Source organism: Opisthorchis viverrini, assembly GCF_000715545.1.
Source record: "Opisthorchis viverrini unplaced genomic scaffold opera_v5_392, whole genome shotgun sequence".
In the NCBI taxonomy this organism is placed as follows: Eukaryota; Metazoa; Platyhelminthes; class Trematoda; order Opisthorchiida; family Opisthorchiidae; genus Opisthorchis; species Opisthorchis viverrini.
Genome location: NW_008752052.1, coordinates 144,048 through 167,201, shown reverse-complemented (window position 1 = coordinate 167,201; position 23,154 = coordinate 144,048). Strand labels below are relative to the sequence as shown.

The following is a 23,154-nucleotide window of genomic DNA, read 5'->3' as shown; positions in this document are numbered from 1 at the left end:
CTTGTGAGTAGTTTCCTTTATGAAAATATACTGCGATATCTCGAATACCGTGCCAACTGAAACATGAGGTGGACTGTGTGCAGCTCGTTCAGTTGTAGAACATCATAAACGAGAGATTCAGTTGAGTCTCCGGTGAAAACCAAATCGATTCGAAAATGAGTGTATTACTAAAAAACAGTCGAAGTTGGGTTCAAGTAGAACATACGGTTGAAGGAAACTCGGGGACTGCGTCTACCTCATGAGCCCGAAGTGGGAGAGCGAAACCGGTCGTGGGCTGTCAAAGAGTTTTCAGCAACCTTGTGAGTGTTTACTTTATGCAAAGGTATAGTTCCCATTAAAACTGGAAAATCGATTCTTCTGGGAGGCGAATTTTTACTAGTGTTCAGACCGATGGTGCAAAGCTTTCTGTTGTCATGTTGACAACAGATCGACATGTTATCGATTTCTTCTGTGCACAGCCCTCTGGGTCGACTAAGGATCGCTGAGACGATACTTGCGTACATTAACTTTGGGTGTGCTGATGAGTAGTATAACACGGTTCCCGTGTCTGTGGGCTTCCACAGCTTTCATATGTTATACAGTCCACGAAAAGAGATTGCCCGAAGTTTACTCTATTTCCATGGCAAACTTGATGTGTGGATTTAAACGTTGTTTCGTTTAACAATTCGTTCAGCGCAAGGCGACTTACAGACGAGTATTTTTGGCACAATACAAACCCATAGGATACCGAGAACATGAAAGAAATAGTCCACAATTTTTTTCTGCAAAATCCTTGGAAACGGTTTCCCTGATTTTGTTCAGTGAGTCCAACAACCTGATGAATATATCGGAAAAATTGTCATCTTTTGCTTTGCAGGTGACAACAATACGTGGAAGATTGGGGAGTGAAGCGGCTCTTTCGGTCCTGGTGATTAATGACTTTACGATTATATCGTATAAACAAAGGATTAAGAACGCTAAACCGACAAAGCGCACCCCACCGAACGCCTTTTCAGCTTCGCCGTTTAAAGCAGCTACCAGTTGCGCTGATTGCGTATCTGTTTGCATCAAACAAGCACGCAAACTGAAATGAGACCGTGGTTAGCACCCCGTTTAGGTTTTTCTAATCACATCTGTTTTCCAGAATCATGGTCCTGAAATTTCACTTATTTGGAATTAGTCTGAATTACAGGAACCTGCAAAATGAGTTGACTAACTAACTAACTAACTAACTAACTAACTAACTAACTAACTAACTAACTAACTAACTAACTAACTAACTAACTAACTAACTAACTAACTAACTAACTAACTAACTAACTAACTAACTAACTAACTAACTAACTAACTAACTAACTAACTAACTAACTAACTAACTAACTAACTAACTAACTAACTAACTAACTAACTAACTAACTAACTAACTAACTAACTAACTAACTAACTAACTAACTAACTAACTAACTAACTAACTAACTAACTAACTAACTAACTAACTAACTAACTAACTAACTAACTAACTAACTAACTAACTAACTAACTAACTAACTAACTAACTAACTAACTAACTAACTAACTAACTAACTAACTAACTAACTAACTAACTAACCAAACGACAAGCAAGCTAGCTACCCAGCGACTAACAAGCTGAAAATAACTGAGTTCCCACGGATAGGCTCTGATTTGGTTGTCCGGTTGCACACTGCTTTCTATTGCCATTGTAACGCTGCTTTATATATTTTGTATTATACTGCATCGCGTTGTCTTAAACGTTCTTCTTCCTGCTACCCCCCAGACTGACTCTTTCCTGTTTACATAAGGAATTCAGCTCAACTCAAGTCGCATATGGCATTACACACTGTGCACCGGTGTCATTCGGGGCAGTTGAATATGCCAAGCAAGATCAGGGACCAGATGACAGCCCACCACTATAATCCAGTCGATACTATTTCAAAAACCAACAGGTGGAAGCATTTTTTATTCAAGCACGCTTGCCGGGGAATGAATACACAGAGCGGAGTGTTCAGGGGACATATGTTGGTGTTTTTCAAGCCCTAGAACAGTGCGGTTGAGTAGAAAATATGTGGTTTCAGTAGCTGACACTGGCTATAAGGTAACTGCTGTCATGTGGGACTTTAAAGAATTTGAATTTTGCTGGCTGCCAGTTGATCAAAACAGTCCAGTTCAAGTATTTTCGAAGAGACGGGGTCATGCCGATTATTCCACCGTCATACGATTGAAGTTAGATGGTCGTGTCCAGTAACCAAGCACGGCTGTAAGCCTACATCATTGTTATGGTTGTACTTCTTAACGTTTGGGCATCCACATACTTATGGTGGTGTGAAGAGATTTGGGATTTTTAGTGGAGCTTTCAACCTGTAAGTGAAGCCAATCCATGCTGAAAAGCAGGGGAGCATTGTACAGTTGTTTCATTCTTATTGGGAATCATCAGCAGTGCAAATCTCACGAAATTCAGCGGAGTCTCGAACCCGCAACTTACTGGCTAGTAGTAGGAGCACTTAAGCGTTCGGTCACGAACGGCTGATCAGCAGTGTGATTGACTCACACTTACGCAGGATATAGCGCCACTCACATTCAGTCACGTGATCCACATGACGCGGCTCTTTGAGCGATGACTACTCAGACGAATGTTCCATTCATTGGGTGAAGTTTATTCTTCCATTGACCAACTTATAGATTGCTGGTAGCGTGAAATGAGTTGAAAGTGTTCAGTTGAGATATCGTTCTGCAAGTGAAATCAAGCCGTACATCGGTTTCATCCCAACTGGGAATCCTCAAGAGTGCGTATCTAAGGCAATTCTAGACAGATCCAACTTCACGATCTCCGGTTTTTGGTTTGGACACTCAACCGTGCGCTCGATCCGGCACTTCCATCATTCTGTGTGCATCTCACAGGATGAATAAATTGACCAGTTGAGTGGAGCTTCCATTAGAGTAATCTTCATTCCAGAAGCCGACCAATAGGTGACTAGGTTATGTGAATCCCGTATGAATGGCACTCTATCGTGTCTTAGTGAAAGCTAGTCGCATTGGTGAACATCCACTCATGGCCAACCGGTTGAGTGTTGATAACCCTAGCCTGGAGGTCGCATGTTTGAGACTCCCCGGGGTTTGGTGAGATGCACACAGTATATGTCATTAGTAACGGGTAGCAGTGAACAGTAACAAATCGATAAACTCCCTTTTACCACTATGGTCCTTATGGGGCAGTCTGTCACTATTCGGTTAAGGCGTGTGCTCATGTTTCTCAAGCCTTGGTTTTTCTTTGGCACATCAAAAGTTACGTTAACCAAGCAGCCGGGAATTCTGAATTGATTTCATTCATTTCCCTTGTCTGGTTTTGACCTCATTTGCAAGAACAAAGTTGCCGATAGCAACTTTGAAGCACAGAGGCACAACGTAGAGTACGATTTCTTCAGAGAGCGTGTTTTGGTCACCTGACCACGTGAACAGTATTGTTTGTCACAAGTGGTTCTACCAAAGAACACGAACATAAATGGACTTGGCCTGATGAAGCTTTTGTGTCAAAAGCGAAACGTTGCCTATTGTTTGTACAAGTGGTTCTACCAAAGAACACGAACATAAATGGACCATGTTCAGTGTCTCAACTTGGTCGAGTTTTCACATATTAGTGGTACTCCCAAAAGTCTGGGGTAACCGTTGGACATCAGGCTGCTAGATAAAATGGGAATGTAATCCTGTTGATGGATTAAAGGTAAACTCAAGAGCTTTTCTCTTCCTTGTTTACGGACAAAGGCGTGGATAGGTGCGCCAGAACTGACCTTGAGGTGACAAACTGTTCACAACAGAAAGGGTTAGTTCACTAGAGGAAGACATGGTTTAGTTCACTTGGACTTGACAAATAAACTGCTGAATAGATTCATAAAAATACAAAACCAATCGTGAATTGCATAGCTTTGTAACGAACGAGATTTAGGTGTTTCAATCCCAATTTGACGGTTGGAAGGATAGCCGAAATCAGACTCGTTTTTGTTAGCTGGTGTTCTCATTAGGAAATCAAAAATACTTACACCTTGCATCGTGGAATCATTTCACTAGAGAACAAATCTGGAAGAAATTTGGTTTGAAATTGGCTTGGGACTGTCTGGCGTTTTCAAATGAGCATGCGTTTTTTATTCGCCCCTAAGCCATGTATTAATTTAGAGGCAAGTCCCCAGAACTCTACTACATTCTGTCTAGTAACAGCTTTTTCTGTCTGTGCTGTGCGGACGTGCGTTTACAGCAATACCGACGAGTGGAGGAGAGAACCATATGAGTCCCACGTAAAAAACAAACTGGTTGGCAAAATACTGATGAGTCCCAAAGATTGGGGACCTGGAGACGGGCTACCGAAGGGTTTTAACCAGACCTATATGTGATAACTTCGGCTATTCGAGTGGGTTTCTTTTGTCACTACTTTCAAGCAGTAATGCCGGTGTCTTCCCCATACAGGTCTAAGTGTGTCACCATTCCATCCAGGCTACTTTGCCCTACTGAATACGGAACTCACCAACGTTGGTCCACTCTGGTCTGCGGTTCCTTCCTGAACAATACCTCTTCTCCTGCGGCTGCAACGTGGCCAGTGGTGCCTCGAGCAGTTCTCGGGCCAGACGCACCAGCTCCTCCACACTCAACTGGCCAGTTGTTCGTGCCAACCGCAACTGGGCACCAAGCGCCGGATGCACACCTTGGACGAACTGGTCCGACAGCAACTGGTGTCGTGAGAGTCCGTCCAGCCCCACCAAAGCGCGATCCAACGACTGCTGCAGACCGGTGAAGAACACGGTCGGGTCAGATCCGGGTGCCATTGTGACCGTCTTGAACCAGTCCATCTTTCGGGGTCCTCTTCTGGCCGCATCCAGGGCCGCCTTCGCCCGGCCTCCGAGGAGGTCTTCAGCGCCGCCAACATACCCCGATCGGTCTCCAGCCCGGCAGCCTCCGCAACCTCCTCAAATTCCTCCAGGAAGGTCCGAACATCCCCATCCTCAAAGGGTTGTGGCCACGGGATCTTTATCATTATCCTGGCGACGGCACTAACTCACTACCAACGTTGTAATTACACCACTGACTGTTGATCTGGCCATAAGCACAGTGGAAATTAAATCGTCTAAGCGATTTCGTAGGATCACGTTGTTCCTGTTCGGTAATGCTCAAAATCCATGCACGTTTCTTGAAAAGAGTGACAAAGCCGTGGAAGTTAGCACACCGGCTAGGTTTACACCCCCCTGATTTCCTCGCCAATGCAGCAATTTTTTCGTTTTTTTTCTGTGAAACTGGCTGCAATGTGAGTAGAGGCGCCTAACTAATGACAAGAATGCCGTCTAGCACAAACCCAACGTGTAGCTGGTACTCTGTAGAGAAACTTAAAATGACTGCGATTCGGTACCAAGTTTTAGCCCAATGTACACACTACATCTGAACTCTCCTCAATATCGACCAAGGTAAGCTTGGGAATTGACGAGTCACGTTGAGCATGATGATTTTCTGACAGCTGCTAATATGAGACTCAAGTGGAGTTCAGCTACACAAAGATCATCTCGTTTTTTACCCCAAGCGGTACCCAATACCAGACCTTCCGGGATGAGTTATAGACTGGGTGTTGGAAGCCGCAGCGCCTGCGTTCCTGTAATCACCGTCAATCTCGTTGAGTTCTGTGAGACCCGGTCTTGATCAAGAGTAGAATCTCCCAAGTCGGTTTACCACGGTATGACATGAAATAGGTGGTGCAAACCGTCAGAAGAATGGAGATACTGAACAGGTGAATGAATATCAGCAAGGTCAGATTCTTGAAAGTAACTTCAGGACGCCCGGAGCCTACTGAGACCCTAAAACTCCACCAAAATCTCAACAGGAAAGCCAGCAAGCATCCAGGTCAGTCAGTCATTCAATCAAGCTGATGAGTGTTCAAGCACGCTACAGAAGCATGACCGAATGTGATCAGCGTTCAGGCATTTCGCAGAAGCACGGCCGATGTTGATGGGTGCCCACCGAACGCCTATCAGATGGTCTGGATGAATGTCAAAAGGTGCCCTTTAAATAGCGCAGGGCCGTTGTAACTTTTGCACACGCACGCACTTGCTTGTTGCAATAACGCTGTTGTGCTCCTTGTCGGTGAGTATTTTTCTGCAGCAAGTGGCGAACAGAACCGAGTAGGTAGAATGATGTGGTTATTTTCAACTTAACGAAGGCGAGAAGTGCTTCACTATTTTCCAAACCAGAGCTCAACACGTCACGTGAGGCTTCCACAAGAAGGCTTAGAATTTAGCTATATGGACTTGACCAAAGTAAAAGTTCAATCTATTCAGAAAGACCGCAGTTAGCCTTAACAGGAACTACCGTGGAAGAGGCTGAGCATTAAAACAGCTGGAATGCGATCAAAACAAAACTCCTGTAGCACTAGCTCATCCACACAGACGGAAGGAAAGTGCCAACGGTGTTCAAGAGGGAACATCACGTGAACCGAAACAGAAGAACTAGACCCTAAACTGGACATAACATTTGGTCACCCACCCCAACACACAGAATCCCTCGGCCGACGCCTAACACAGGTGGAGCTTGACTTCGCTTATTGGTTCTCCTTCCGTCTTAAATCTCGACCAACCTCGTAACCTGGTAACCTTGCCTGACGAAGCTTTTGTGTCATAAGCGAGACGTCGCCCAGTAATAAATCTACTGATTATTACCAAGGGGCGAGATGGCCCAAGTGGTTAGAGCGCGAATTTACTGACCGGAAGGTTCGTGGTTCGAATCCGACCTCCGCCACTCGACTTCCCCTGTCTAGGCCTGGGCAACCTTGCAGTATCCCAGCCCTCGTGCCTCCTTCGGGTGGCATGGCAGCTAGGGACTGGAAGGGTGCTACAGCTGAACGCTTTGTTTCTACCAAACCTTTCTGAACACGATGAATACTCAATCGGTTCCAAGTTAGTTAACTTAATTCTCAGGAACATGCATGCACCTCTCACAGGACGGTTGCTCTCCGAAAAGGTATAAAAAGAGCCTATCGAGAGCAATATGGGGAAATTTCATCACCCAGAAATGAATCTACCGGTTGTTACCGAACTTTTCGGGGAAACGAAAACTCCCGTTCTTATAGCGTTGACCTTGATAAGTACACATGTCTTTTTGTAGACCAATCAGACCGACCAAAGCATTCGACGTCACTGGTGATTGTAACATCAGAGAGCGTATCATCCTGTGAAGTCTTAGAGAAACTTCTAGGGGTGAACTCAACCCTCCTTCCGGTTGTCTGAAGTTTGTGATGATAGTTTTAGCAATGTCGTATTCGGGATGTCAGTCAACTGGAAAACGTACGTGTGTTTTGGAGCGTCAGAGGCAGATACAATGATGACAAATGTTTAGACAATGATGTGTACATTCGATTTCCATTTCCTCACTCCCTCACTGAATAACTTCGGTAGACCCCATGATGACCAAAGTATCATCTGTCCATTTTTCTCCATATCTTAGTCTCCCGGTCTAATACTATAAAATAAAACAAAAATATCCTTTATCCCCGCATCCAGGCCATCTTGAAAAAAGCAGCGTCCGCATGTTTGGCGAAAAAATTCCCCTTGAATTCTGTCCTCAGTTCTTCAAATGCTTCTAACCTCGTCAGTAGATTCAAATGTTCCAAGATTACTTCCTGTTAGCTACATAAAACACCACTTTTCCAGGTGTAGCAACAGTATTTTTCTCAGCTTAGTTCTCGGTCTGAGCCTCACAAGCTAGCGTTCACGTCAGGACAACCACCAAAGGTGAACAAGGTGTATTAACGCCCCAAACGAAGTCAGGAACAGTGGTACCGCGCTTCATATATATAGCGTAGGCTTTCTGGAAATTCCGACGCGTTCTGGATGCGTCATCGGCAACCGGCATTCGGTCAATACTGGGTCATGATTGGCTGTTGGGTCTAGATTGTTGACCAATCAGATCTCGTCTTGATGCCAGACCGGCAAGCGTCCCGAATTCTTGGCCAATCTGGTGCGGGCTAGGCTTATCGGCCGTAGCAGCGCCTAAAGACGCGCGGTATAGCGGGATCCATGTGTAATTCTGCCTAAGACCATGACACTTCTTTGGATGAGCCCCGTTCTCGAATTCCTAGTCCGTAACACAGACCCCAGCAGCTTCGAATTATGGCTCATTGTAGGTTGATTTACAGAAGGCTTCGGTATGTGTGTGTGTGTGTGGACTTGGTGTGACTGGCAGATTCTCATGCTGATGAGGTCACACTTTATGGTGTCGAGGCGATGAACATTGTCACGGCGTGTGTGGGTTTGGTCCAAGGGTTGGAACTGATGTTTTTTCTGCCTAATCCACTAGAATTGAGTGAAAACATATGTATAAGGTCAGAACAATGCCGCGATGCCATGCCGCACGTCTCCTGACTCCATGCAGCTGGCTGGCTCTTCCAGGGGCTATTTGATCAAGCTATATTCGCTGACGTCTGCGGCTGTTTGTCCGAAGGTTATGACGGCTTGAGTCAACAAACAAACAAACCGACCGGGTATGCATGATGGATTGCACTGCTTCTCGTGTGAGAACTTTGTGTGTGTGTGTTCACCTGTGTCAACATCCGTCGGCTACCTCACATCAGGTTTCAGCAGATGAATTTGTCTGAAAAGCAATGATGTCGTTCGAGCCACTTTGTTTACATAACGTATGCAGTTCCGAAACTGTGTCACTTGTTCCTAAATGGAGCCAGTAGGGTTATTCGGAATCCCGACATACCCTCCGAAATCGGTTGCTGTAAAAAAACGTCATTCAGGTATCTGGTTACTGATGAGTTTGAACACAAATACCTGTGTTCATCCGCAAGGATGTGTTCTTCCCCTGAGTTGAAATGTTCGATACTTGCGACTTCATCTAATGCAGTATTAAGGTATGATTCTGTAATCGAATTCAAACGATCACCTTGAACTCGACCAGGCGTCTGTGTCAACAAAAACGAATTCATCCACCAAGGAGCACTAAAGAATCCGAGTAGGACGAACTCAGTTGATTTATGATGCGCAATGCACGTTCTGTTGGTGAAAAATCTAGGCGTTCGAATGCGCCACCGACCATGTAAAACCAAATTAGTTTGCAAATGAGTGTATATTCGCTAATTTCGTGCAATTTGGTTTCCAGTAGAACATAAGGTTGACGGAAACCCGGGGACTGCGCCTACCTGATGAGCCCGAAGTGGAAGGGCGAAACTGGTCGTGGGCTGTCGATGGATTTTCAGCAACCTTACGAGTAGTGCATTACGTCTATACATGTACCTCGATATCTCGAATATTGTAGCGACTGAAATATGAGGCGGCCTGGTGCAGCACATTCAGTTGCCTGAAAACATCACAAACAAGTGATTCAGCTAGGTTCCAGGTGAGTCTCTCGAAAAACCAAACTAATTTGCAAATGAGCGTATTTCGCTAAGGCAAAGTGTTAAAGAGGTATTTTAGGACGTATAAATCTAACCTTAGTTTATAGGAATGCGTTTTGCAAACCGATCGACGTCTTCAAGGGTGCTATTCATTACAGTGTCTGCTCATTTGAAAATTGGACGCTAGTCTACAAACTTGTCAGCGACAAACCAATGGGCATTCTCTTCCAAGATGAGCCAACTACCAACCAGGTTTTTGTTCATCGGAGTGATGCGAGGATAAATTTTAGGCTTGGTTTTTTCCCGCATTATTCTCGTAACTAGACACGAAATTTCTAGATATTTTGGGGGAAAACAGGTAAAAAACACCTGATCGAGAACATTTCAAACGGTATTGACTCGCTTTCGCCACGCGAAACAGACATTTCCGTTGGAAACATGGCCCAGGGGAAATCCAGTTGTCCCATGGCGCACTGAGACAAAAGGGCTGTTATTACAGAGAAAAATCGAAACCCAGTGTCCTAATGTGGGAAAATTTGTTCTTTCTTCAGAAAAATTAGTAATCCCACGGTGAAGTTATCTAGGTGGCGCCAAAACGTCCAATTCAGTGCAGCATCGTCGCATGTTTCTCCGGGGAGAATTTTTGTCTCGTACCAGAAAATATTGCCAGACAGGCGACAACAGATCTGCCGCCATATATCCGCTTTCTAGTTAAACAAAGTCTGCTTAGTGTGTGGTTTTACGAAACGAATATATTACCGCGCAATGAAACCCAACTGATCTTAGGCAGTAAGTTGCCTGACTGTGGTTTTCGTAGAATAAACTGTTTCGGTCTTCAATAGACCTGAATTTTTCCATCATAAAAGGGGGAAACGTTGCTCAGGACTGAAATTGACTTTTGTTCAACTCATCCGCTGCTGGAGATGCATCGTTTAAATGATTTATGGACCAAAGTGGTTAGGTAGTTGCACCCGGAAAGCTGGCTGGACCGATTCGTATTCAGGATCACGATGGAAGTGGCTTTTTTTCAAGAAGTGCCAACATCAGCCCCTTATTGAATGGTTGTGTCGCTTCTTTTGATATTTCTACACAGATGGAATGCTTTAGTTCTACCTAGCGCCCCGTCCAGTTGTCCCTACCTACGGGGAGGGGGCGAGATGGCCCAAGTGGTCAGAGCGCGAATTTACTGACAGGAAGGTCCGTGGTTCGAACCCGACCTCTGACACTCGACTTCCCCTGTCTAGGCTTGGGCGACCTGACAGTATCCCAGCCCTCGTGCCTCCTTCGTGTGGCATGGCAGCTAGGCACCGAAAAGGTGCTACAGCTGAACGAATTATTAAATTATTATACCTACGGGAAACTTGCAAATTGCTGCAGCGGTGATACGTACGGTGGAACGAACTCAGTGCTTCAGAAAAGATACTGTAAACTCCCGGGTTGCCGTGGCTTGCAAGGATAGAAACTCGACACTTTTCATGGTGCGTTCGTATTGCAACTCCCGGAAGAATAGCGAAGGTTTTGGCAGCTAACGTGGTGATCAAATGGAATGACACAGCCGCAAACACTGAGGTCTTGCAAAGAGTAAAGCCTGTCGGAGTTATAGTCTGATGCTAAACTAGCCTGATTTGTTAGGCCACTTGCTACTACGGCCCACAACTCCAATCCTGAAACATTTCATTTGAGGTTAGCTTGACACACGAGGATCTGGCATTCGACAGAATGACCTACACGAGGACTGCCTTGAGAGGCAACAACATCAGTCCCGTCTCAGTGCAGTTCGGACCATGCGGTTTGTGCAAGGAGCGCATGGTTGTACCTCCATGTCCACCAAAGTCGATCAGTTTTGCTAACTAAACTGAAGACGGCTCAAAACGAAATTTCCAAATCCTTTCCTCTGTGCTCTCCAAGACAAAAGCGTAGTAAAGTGAAGAGTGTGGACCAGCTATGAGGTAACACCTCTTGTGACTCTTATTCATTCCGTCAAAAGTAGATTGAAGGAAGTAGGAATGAATTCAACTACAGAGGTTCGCCGGTTGATAAGCAAAATGGTTAATAAACCAGTCGAAACAAAGCAACGTTGGCAAATATGTCCGCTCACCTTCGACTTCGTAGAAAACAGAAGTGTGTTCCTGTCTTTGGCATTCCTTTGCCATGCTTTTTTCGAAGCACTCGATATTCCAGAGGGTGAATACTTGGCTCAATCTCGGTTCAGTCTTCTTTGAGGTTCCCATTCTCTTACCAGTCGATCCCCCACCAGTGTTTGCGTTTTCTTTGAGTTTCGGTCTCTTTTTTACCGCCGCGAAATCTATCCTGCATAGTTTACGGACGGCAGTTGATTTCATCCAGCCAATTCCTTAGTTGTTCAGGCCGTCTTGACTATTTCTACTTTATTGTACGTCTTTTCATTGTGAATCGAAGGAAAATCCAAGGTCCGTTCGGTAAACTTCGGCTCCCAAGTTTCCCCACAGGAAGTACACAAGGAAGTTCAGCTGGAAAATCAAATGTCTGGAATCCAATGGCGCGAAGATGCTTTTCAATTTCACTATGTAAGACTTTTAGCAACCGGAAAGCACGTGTAACCTTACCTGAAACCATGATTTGTAAGTGTAATGATGGTAATGCCTCAGCTCAGTTTTCTGTCTGAACCCTTCAAGCTTGTGTTCTCGTCAAAAGTACCAAGTAAATGCATAAAACCTGATCAAAATCACTTTTACAGCTCAACGAATATGAAGTGTATAAAGCGGAAACATTCTTCCATTTTCAACCGACATTCTGCAGGGACTAGATGATGATTGACTGTTGGGCCCACACTTTCGGCCAATCACAGCCCACTTTGATGTTGGACCGGCAAGCCGACTGATCTTCCGGCCAATCGCGTGCGGGATAGGTTTCTTACCCGTAGCAGCGCCTAACTGTAAGTGGCAATGCGGTTTCAGTGTGGGATTCCACCCAACAATAAGGCAATGAAATGTGTGAATGAGGTTCCTTACATTGAGTACTAACGCAGTGTGGGGGGTAGCACCGGGTCAGAGAGGCATATGTGACAGTCCAAAAAGATGAATGAGAACATAAAGGAGTGTGCACACCTAGGGATGAACAGAGCAATCGAATTATGTTGATTTTAGTCTAACTGCTATCCATGTCTGAGTTCGTTCAACTGTTGATTCACCTGCAAACCGTTCCACTTACCCCATCAACATAATTAGTTCCTTGATTTTCCCAAATAGATGACGTCATTGTAACGTGTGCATCGTTAATAATTCGAGTCAGAATACTGGTTGACTCACACAAGGTTCACACTGATCACTCACTCGCAACTGTAATAAGACTTGGGTGTTCCGTGCTACTCCGGAGATTCACTCATAAGTTTCTGATAGTTGACACCTCATGACGGGTTTGGCTTGGAAACACCACAAACAAGTCTCCCGTCAAAACCAAATTTGTATGGAAATGAGTGTATCTGCTGACCAAATGGTTATTTCGCTGTCACATATGATGGCCTAGCTGGACTGAAACTCTTCGAACACGAGTTCAAAGTTCGTATTAGCTCCCGAATACAGAGCTGTGAGTCACGTGACTGGAATCCAAAGGTTTCGGTCGTCGGTAGTAATTTGGGCTCAAATGGTTTTGATTGGTCTGTTGGGTGACAGCGAAGTTGTTTTCCTTCTATTTAGGACAGTCACTTTTGACCGGGTGAAACGCGACGAAGCTTCAGCTCACGTTCTTTGTTCCATACCTAACTGAATTGGGGCTGGGTCTGTGTATTCTGTCTGACAAGCACCTCGTTCTACTCGCATTATACATAAAATCCCTAATACGTGTATATGAACGAGTACTCAAAGAAGCTGGCAGTAGATATTGATAGATGGAGCTTGGTGGTATGAAGTGCAACTGATGCTGGGGTAGATATTGATAGATGGAACTTGGTGGTATGAAGTGCAACTGATGCTGGAATTCGCATTACCGGCTTTTAGGATTTTCTGGCTTCCTGGAAGTTAAAACAGTGAATGGATATGCGCCAGGTATATTGATCTGCACTCCCATTTTGATTTCAACCGGAGACTGAGCCGAAACCCAGCTGAATCCATCAGAGTTATGGAGCTCTTTAGCCTCGGGTGCGGCAACAGGAAGGATGAATTCGGTCATGGTTAGTTGAAGAGTTTTCATTGACCTTGTGGACAGAGTTCCGTCAAACAATTGCGTGTCTTTTGGATGTTTTAATTCTGTTTTAGTCCGATGGAGCTATGGAAGTTTGGAATTTTTCTCCCGTCGATATCGGCTGAGTCATTTAATGCAGCTTCTTTCATTTACCGACATCGACAATATGAAATTGACTATTGTATTTACAATGAACTGAGTTGGAAAGTCCTAGTCAATACATGTAGCCACGTGATGTAAGTCCCGTGACTGAGGCGTAAGCGAAGCAACACACTGTCTAATTGAACGTCATTCACACTACTGATCAACTGCTTGCGGGCAAGCGGTTAAGTGTTTAGACTACTAGCTAGCAGGCTGCGGGTTCCAGACCCTCTACAGTTTTGTATTATCCACACTACACTCTTCGACAGCCCACTACCGGTTCCGCCCTTCTTAGGGTTCATCAGGTAGGCGCAGTCCCCGAGTTTTCGTCAACATCATGTTCTACTTGAAACCACATTGCACAAAATAAGTAAAATACACTCATGTGCAAACAAATTTGGTTTTGCGAGAGACTTACCTCGAACCCAGCTGAATCTCTCGTTTATGAGGTTTTAAGCAAATGTGTATGCCGTACCAAATCACCTCTTGTTTGAGTTGGTACGATATTCAGGATATCGCGATACAAGTATGGGCATAATAGACTGCGCATAAGGTTGGAAGAGGGGTTCTAACGCGGCAGACCATCGATCTTGCTTTTAATTTCAGGTCGATAGTATCCTGACTGAATTGTGTTTATCATACCGCCTGTATTGGACAGCGAACGATAAAACTGGATGGAATAACTTGTGACGAGTATTTGATCATGTTGGCTCCAACACATTTCAGTGAGTACTGTTGCGTCGGAGCTACACACTACAATTTGACGGGGTGGAGGACCAAAGTTCATCACAAGATACTCTAAAATAATTCAAGATGCTCATAGGTTCAGAAAATTAACAAAAACACAACCTGGCGACGTAATCATCAGAATTACGAACCCATATGTTTATCAGGTCACAAGGTGATTAGTTTTTTCATGTGACCATCTCTGGTACCAGGCCCTCTTCCAAAGAGGAATTTGTAAGCGACGTCCTCAAGAAAGAAGCGTTCGGGAAAGTAAAAACTTTTCCACGGGGAACATTCCTCACCAGATCCACTTTCCGGTCCCTTCAGAGTGATGAAAGAATAACCGGTTACCGAGCATTGTTGGGCTGCGTTTTTCGACTGGTTGCCTTCAGAACAAAAATAACTGGACGTTCATTTCGACGTCTTTATCGTTTGAAGACATTCTGAACGACCTAATGTGGAAACAGCGTTGAAAGAAAACAACTGTTTAAAACGCTTAATGACCTTTGGATGGAAAGTACTTTTCAGATGATGAAAGGACAAATGGTAAGAAAGTCCAGTTGCAGTCGGATCCGCATGCGGTGCACTTTGTAGAAAGTTAATGCAGAAAATCTTTTATAGACTAAGTTAAAACTAAGAAATTTCCACCTGGAAATCTCACGAAAACCAACGAAAATGCAAACGAAAACTTGTTTCCAATGGTGTCGCTTGACTACCTCGAGGATATTCCCCACAGGATACACAACGCTCCGATCGAGTAACAATACCATTCATTCTGCCCAGGTAAATTGTTTCGGCAAGAACACACTACTGCTGAAAGGGAGAAGGCCTTCGCTGCCTTCAACCGACCAGTTACAGACTATTGGACAGGGAAGCAAAACTCTTATTTGCAATTTATTTACAAAAACTGGACATCCATCTTCTCCTGAACACGTCTTCTTGAACTTTCCTGGATATTCATTGACTCCAGTCATTCATCGCTCAAATCCAAGTAAATGCTACAAAGCGACTCCACAAATTCCGCAAAAGATCTCCCTTTTCAAGAGACGCAAAGCGAAATTCCAAGAACAACATATACTACTCGCGTGCCTCTTAATCAGTAGCATCACCGTTACACTACTTCCTTCCGATGCTTGGAGGGGTGTTTGGAGGCTTCGTTTCATGAATTCTGAAATGCCCGAGAGCATAGAACTTCTCTTTGACCCTTAGTGGAAATCTTCAACAGTGCACATCTCACGAAACTTCAGAGAGTACCGAATGTCGGCTACAAGCGAATGACTGAACGGTGTGACTGGCCGGAATCCACGTCATGTGTTGACTGGTTTGGCGATCAAAGACTTCTCAGACGGAAGTTTTACCGAATTAATTTAGTTCTTCCAATGAGGTGTTCACAGATTGATGGTTGTATTAGGGAACGGTGATCCCATGATTGAAAATTGATTGGTGGTATATTCTGCCTAAGTGCGAGTTAATCAAATGCTGATCACGTAGTCGAGTTCGAATGGCTAATTGAGAGGTCACAGGTTCGAGGCTCTCTGGAGCTTCTTGGGAAGCGCACTGTCGAAGATCCACAATAAAGGCGAAACAGCTGTACGGTGCGCTTTCAAATTTCCAGCATAGATTGGCCTTAATGATAGGACGAAACCTCCATAGAAACTCCCAGATTTCCTTATGCTACCAACTTTCAAAAGTCTTATCACAGATTTTTTTCTATCCTCATGCGAACAGTTGTTTGAAATGTACTGGGATCCAAAAGATTCCAGCTCGGTGCCGCCAAGACTCAACAAAACACCGTGTCAAAAAGATGGCTCTCCAGAAAAACCGTCAGGGGATTTTTGCAAACAGCGAGGAAACCATTCCGTTTTCACTCGTCAGTAATAATGAACTTTGAAAATATCATGCTTAAAGTTGGTTTGTGTGTGAAACATCAAACAGTAAGACCGCGGGAAGCTGTTCGCTAATAATTGGTCGTGACATTTCCCGCCGGCAGGACCGTATTGTGTACTTTAAATCTAATATGTGATTGGTGAGCCAAAACATGCACGCCATTGGCTGTTTCATTCTTAAGTCGCCTTTGTACACCTTCAAAGTGCGGATGACCGGCGGTTCGCGTTTTAAAGTACGGCGGTTCGCGTTGAAAGTACGGAATCGGTGATGAGGATAACGCATCGAATGGTCGGGTTGACCAGCTGTTTGGGCGAACTGGTTGGTATCTTTTGGTTCGTGGAGAAAGTTTCAATTAACAGTACGTAGTTGTGGGATATGGAGAATGCATTAGTGGATTGTTGAGGATGGTCATAATACAATTCAGAAGGTGTATGCACTAAAAACTGTCTTTACTGTGGTTGACATTAGTTTACAGAAGAGATTTGCGGCATGTATAAAGTAAAGGTAAGTCAGCAGGGGACTTCTCGTATGTGAGAGTCCCTTGGTGAAAGTGCGGACGGCGGGGACGTGTTTTTCTCCACAGTGCGACTGCTACATTTGTTCCATAATTGTCCGTAGACTTGTGGAGAGTGGTTGACTTCCTGCTCCTTGCGCGCGCGCGCGAGTCTGTGTGTGTTGACTGTGTTCGGTTTCCCTATATGTAGGTCCCAGTGCGTGTAGGTGGGCGCGTCAGCACATGAGTAGTTGCTACGCTCATCAGACGGTGAAGACAATCGATGTCCGATGAGTCAGCTTAATGTGAAGTGGTTTGTGAGTATGAGTGGCGTGACGCATTCGCAAATGTAGCCAGGCCTGCAGCGGGATCTATGTTCGACCAGTCATTGCACCGTGCCTTAGCGTCAGTGTCTTGTCTACTAAATGACATTGTCTACAACTCATTGTGCTATCTTGGTGTGACAGTGGCGTGACGCATTCGCAACTGTAGCCAGGCCTGCAGCGGGATCTATGTTCGACCAGTCTTTGCGCCGTGCCTTAGCGTCAGTGTCTTCAGAAAGGTTTTTTTCACGTTTACTGTGGTCCAAAGACATGCCTGACTTGGCGCTGCAACTTGAACATTTCTCTATCACTAGGTTTTGAAGCTCAGTTTCTAGAGCAATGCTATTGTCCGGAATATTAAAAAAAAACGAACTCCTCACCCGCATTCACGGGGAAAGCGACTCATGAGCAGCATTCTGATAAACGTTGAATCCTAGTCACCTTTCCATTTTCAGCCCCTGGCTCCTAAAATTTCGTGTCACGCTGAATAGGGAATATGTTTGGTAAAATACACTCATTTGCAAACAGATTCGGTTTTGTGAGAGACACACGTGGAGCCCAGCTGAATTTCCCGTTTGTAAGGTTTCCACGAAACTGAATGTACTGCACCAGGCCGCCTCATGCTTCAGTTGGTACGATATTCCAGATATCGGGATACCTGTCTATACGCAATGCACTACTCACCGGAAAAAAACACAAACGAGAGATTCAGTCGGGTTCCAGGTGAGTCACCCATAAAACCAAACTTGTTTGCAGATGGGTGTGTTTCGCTACTTTCGTGCAATTTTGTTTCAAGTAGGACATAATGTTGACGGAAACTCGGGGACTGCGCCTACCTGATGAGCCCGAAATGGAAGCGTGAAGCCGGTCGTGGGCTGTCGAAGAATTTTCAGTAGCCTCGTGAGTAGTGCATTACGTATATACATGTATCCCGAAGGAACATGGCTGATTTGTGCGCAACAAAATATAGCTCATATTTCTCACATGCACGGTCGAGCTCTCAATCACTGCTGGCCAAAGTCTGCATGTTTCGTGCAACATGGTCAAAAGTCCTCAAAGTCTGCGTAAGCTATTGTATTCTGGCATCCCCAGGACTGAATTACTCTGCTATCTGTGGACAAGTGGTCAATCTCACACGTGTGATGAAGGCTCTGATAATACAGCAGGTGTTGTGCTGCACATTCCTGCATAAATAAGGTAAACATTACCAGCCACAGACATGGGACTTGATATGTTTACTTTCAAAGCTGAGGGATACGTGATTGGTTGGCAGTTCAAACATTTGTGAGACTGGTGAATCACACTCAGTGTGTGGTCCATGCTTAGTGACATCACTTACACAGGTGCAATAAACACAGAGAATCGCAAAGACGAAGATGAAATGACATTGGAAACACGAAGGATTATTGGTAGGGGAGCGTTCAGTCTGATGGAGCGGTGGTCATTCCCTAAGGAGCTGAGCGAGGAGCATACGGAATACTAGTATAAGCAAAACTCGGAATACAAGTTGATGAATACTCACCATCTATGGTCAATAGATGTTCAGCGGTAAGAAAAAACTAAAGTCGAGTGACTAGTACTTATGGATTCTGTGGGTTACAGTGTGAAAACTGTTCACAGGGTGGTCGATTGACTCGAGTGGCCAGCAGTCACGTGACCAGGCCATGGAAGACTCACAACGTAATTTCATCACTTGGGTTGTGTGAAACAATCGTAGTTGCCTGAGCTGTGGCCGTGCATTGGAGTTGAGCGGATCTTGATCGATATATGAACACATGGTACAATATACAAAAGGTGGTGTCATAATTAACCATATGAGTCATATCAGCCAAATGAGTGAGCCAAATGAGAGCCAAATGGAAGAACAGACCGACACATTTTGAGGAAGAATGGGCAGTCCAACGTTTGGGTGTAACTTCATCTATCGAGTAGCTGTGGACCAAAGTGGATAAAGCTGCCGGAAGTTATTGCCCAATTGTGTGATGTCGCGTCATGTGACCTGGTTTTCCGCTTTCTAGTATCCATGACTTTTCAGATGAACCTGTACGGATAATCGGTTTTGCGAAGCATACACTGCTGGCGACTGAAGTTTGGCTTGCTTTTCACTTTCATTGCAAGTTGTTTTGCTCCGTCAGTAAAATATGGAGCAAAGCTATTACAAAGCTCTCCAAGTTAGTGTACGGCCCCATCCAAATCGCTTCCCAGTGAACCGAATTTCAGTTAGGCGTCATTTAGTCTTAGTAGAAGTAAAATGGATTGTCGGATATATTTGATTAAAATCTCCGGTAGTTTTGGAAACGTGTCTGTGTTGGCGAACGTATAGCCTATGATTGAACAAAGTTGTTGGTCCTCAGAACGTCTTGTGAACGCCTCGGTAAGAGGTACACCTAGTGGCGAGCCCTTTCCGATGCCATCAACATTCCTAATCAAATCAGAACGATGACAGATGATTTCCGTGGGCGAGACGTTAGTGACAGCTCCCCGATTGCTCCCATGGATGAAAACATGTATAAGAAATTATACTGAAAAGTCGTCCGACGAACCGGTTCAAAAATTCGAGCTAACCATTTAGCCGTGGCAGAAAATGGAGGTCTGAGCCTATCGAGGATGGTTCTAGGCGTTAGATCTTATTTGTGAATTTGTATTGGTCCATAGAACTTCGGAATAAAAGGTTGTAGGGGTTTGATGTTGCTAAGTTTAGTCTGGGTAATAGTGTCGGCATTTTTCATTCGTCCCAAGAGGTTTATTATCTTGTTCTTGATCTGGCTGGTCTTGTCCTCGTCAGGATGGTGACTTCTAAATGTGGTTTCTGCCATTCAAGATTGCGAGAGTTCTTTCAAACTATTCACTCTTATCTCTGTGCCGCTCCCGTCATTCAGGTGCGCGAGGAGGAGATCTTCGTGATTGCGAAATGACTTCAGTGTCTCAGGATGCCTCCTTGTTTAAAAGTCCATAGGTCTAGTGTTGTCGGATTCGACTCCAGGAAAGTCATAAAAGTACGCTTGTGAAATGCTTGGAAACTGCGACTGAAGCATCGAATATGCGCGTAATCCGTTCGGCTGATGGTTTGCCTTTACGATGATCTCATCAAGTCTGAGAGTCACGTCAAAGTTTCCAGAAACGATGGAGACGGGAATGTTTTTAACGCAACTCTCTTAATTTTGCCGACTTGATGCGCTAGAGTCATCAACTTTGCGTGAATTTTACCCAGCGAAGCAAATTACCACGCCACATGTAATTCCTCCAAGACACCAAGTTTTCAGCTGTCTGGAAACATCATTAGTTTGTTGTCTAGGATGTGTCTACTACACGAATGTGCGCGCACGCTATTCCAGGAGATTAATTGGCCTCACGAAGGTACTTTTATTGATCCTTCTGATTAAGCTGCATTTGACAGCATCCTAGAAAGGCGCTTATCTAACAACGCGAGCAAGTTGTTTCACGACGGACGGAGTTACTAGCTGCGCATAGGTACTTAATTCAGCAAGTAGCTGAGAAATCGTAATTTGTTTTGAAGGGTGCGACCAATCCTCGGAGCTTTATGAATAGTTTGAAATATAATTCCAGTACACACTAGTCACTGACGAACGATGTTCATCCTCGGGAGTTCCTAATTTTGCCTATCATGGTTACTACCTGACCACGCGCACTGAAAACGATCACGTGGGGAGTGTGGAGCTAGATCACGTCCCTGATCAAAAGAAGATCCGACACAGTGCAAACACATTAGTAGTTCACGTGGTCGGAACAAGTGATTTAACATATGAATAGGTCACTTTGATGCACCATTTCTATCCGGTTTGAGAAACTGACAGCTAAGACCTGCAAGTACAGGTGAAAGAAAGGAGGCCTTTGCTGCGGAGTTATTTATTAGAAAAATGCCAACTGAACAGTTACAGACTATTGGACAGGGGAGCAGAACTCTCTCTCTCTGAGGCCATCTGACGTGATCAGACAGCTTGGTGGCTGCAGAAGAGGCTCAGAATTGGCTGGTTCAAAGTCTTCAGATTGGATATCGTCCAGAGGCTGTGGATGAGGCCAGAATATCAAGCGTACAAAATAGGTGATCTACTGGAAACCATGTTGTTCGAAATTTCGTATAAACACTCATCAAAATTATGACAAGACAATTTACAGGGTATATGTGTCTGACAGAATTCCCATTAAGGAGGCCACAACCTTGTGATTGTAACCGCTTTACTCTCCTTCGTTTGTGACCTATTTCTATCAGTCTGAGGCGGTCACCATACACGTCACATTGTTCCAAGTTTCAAAATGACACGATCACTAACTAAGCCTGATCAGAGATAACACATTTGTGATAAACGATGGCGGAATCCATGATCATAAGTTCCTTCACAGTAGAGCTGTTCTTCACCGCAATCTTAGAGTGCTCTTAAGTAAGACCGAATGTTCTGATTCATAATCAGTCGTTCATAGCAGTTATGAAGCGAGTTGACGTAAAAGGAAGCTACTACTCACGAGGTTTCAGAAGACTCTCCGACAGCCCGCGAACGGTTTGTATCTATTTGGGGCTCATCACGTTGGCGCAGTCTCCGAGTTACCGTCAATCGTATGTTCTACTTGAACCCAAAATGGACTGACTTTGACAAACACACCCATTTGCAAATCAATTTGGTTTTCACAGGAGACTCAAGTGAACCTCTAGACTATGATGTTCTTCAAGAAGGGCGAAACCGGTCGTGCACTGTGCAACAATTTTCAGCAACCTTATAAGTAGTTTCCTTTACGAAAATATACTGTGATATCTCAAATATCGTGNAAGTGAACCTCTAGACTATGATGTTCTTCAAGAAGGGCGAAACCAGTCGTGTACTGTTTAACAATTTTCAGCAACCTTATGAGTAGTTTCCTTTACGAAAATATACTGTGATATCTCAAATATCGTGCCAACCGAAACTTGAGGTGGCCTTTGTGCGACACATCCATTAACGAGTATCTCTAATGAAAACGAAACTGATGTGCAAACAATTGGAGGCTAGTTTTGAAAACCCATGAACCTGTGTAAGAGTATTTTGGCGTTAAGCAAGAGAGATGTCATTGTGAGCGTTTTGTTTTGTTTATTCACGAGAAGACATCCGCCTCGAGTGTCTTTTTTCGGATTTTCCAAGATTTTGAAGTTCATGGAGTGTTTGTTGACCGAAAACCGTTCATCTGGTTGCCCGAAATTCCTTTTTGAGAGCTATTTCTTCTTATTTTTCATGTAACCACTTTAAAAATGAAAAGCTTACACAAGTGCCAGATCTTTATGGAGTGTTTGTTGACCGAAAACCGTTCATCTGGTTGCCCAAAATTCCTTTTTGAGAGCTATTTCTTCTTATTTTTCATGTAACCGCTTTAAAAATGAAAAGCTTACGCAAGTGCCAGATCTATTTGATGTTTTCCCCGTGGCGTTGCGGTTTATAGCAAACCATGCTCTTTTACGCCTACCTCGCACACGTGATCAAGCTCATCTACTTGAAACGATTCATTTGGAAACAACCAAAATATATACACTCTTTTAATAATTAAACCAAGGTAAAAACCGGACAGCATCACCGTGGACAGTAGTCCGCATGGTGGAGCAACTATTCAAAGCAAAATGGTTTTTGTTAAAAATTTTAGTTTTTTTTTTTGGTGTTGAGTATGAATACGGCTCCAATGTTGGGAGGATGAAAGACTTTGAATGTGGTCTGTCAAAACAGACATTCTATGGAACGTGATACGTTGAATGTGACCTGTGTTCAGCTGGATCTCATTGCTAAACAGAAAACTAGTTGTGAAGTCTTCATATGATTGTTCTTGAAAGGGCTGACCACGAAAAACCCAAGATTTTGGCTACCTGTTGAAACGCACCCACGCTTTTTTCAGAGGCTTTGTGGTAAACCTCAGGTATTCGCGAATCCTTACGTATCAAAAATAGCAAAACCCCCGACGATTTTGGTGCGCATTTGAAACTCTGGTCAGACTAACCCTAGGGTAGGTTACTCCGCCACTTTGGCTTAGTCGCTTGGACAAAAGTTCAGTATTGAATTCTCCACCTCATGATAGCACAGTCTCATTAG

General features: G+C 44.3%; 1 protein-coding gene across 1 annotated transcript; it reads left to right on the top strand.

Moving 5' to 3' along the window:
• Positions 1 to 12,285: 12,285 nt before the first annotated feature.
• T265_10671 (hypothetical protein) lies at positions 12,286 to 21,826 on the top strand (the record flags this gene model as incomplete). Its single annotated transcript, XM_009177123.1, has 5 exons — positions 12,286 to 12,333; positions 15,170 to 15,527; positions 16,892 to 16,941; positions 17,618 to 17,812; positions 21,557 to 21,826. The coding sequence occupies 5 exons, from the start codon at positions 12,286 to 12,288 to the stop codon at positions 21,824 to 21,826; spliced, it is 921 nt and encodes a 306-aa protein (XP_009175387.1).
• Positions 21,827 to 23,154: the final 1,328 nt, after the last annotated feature.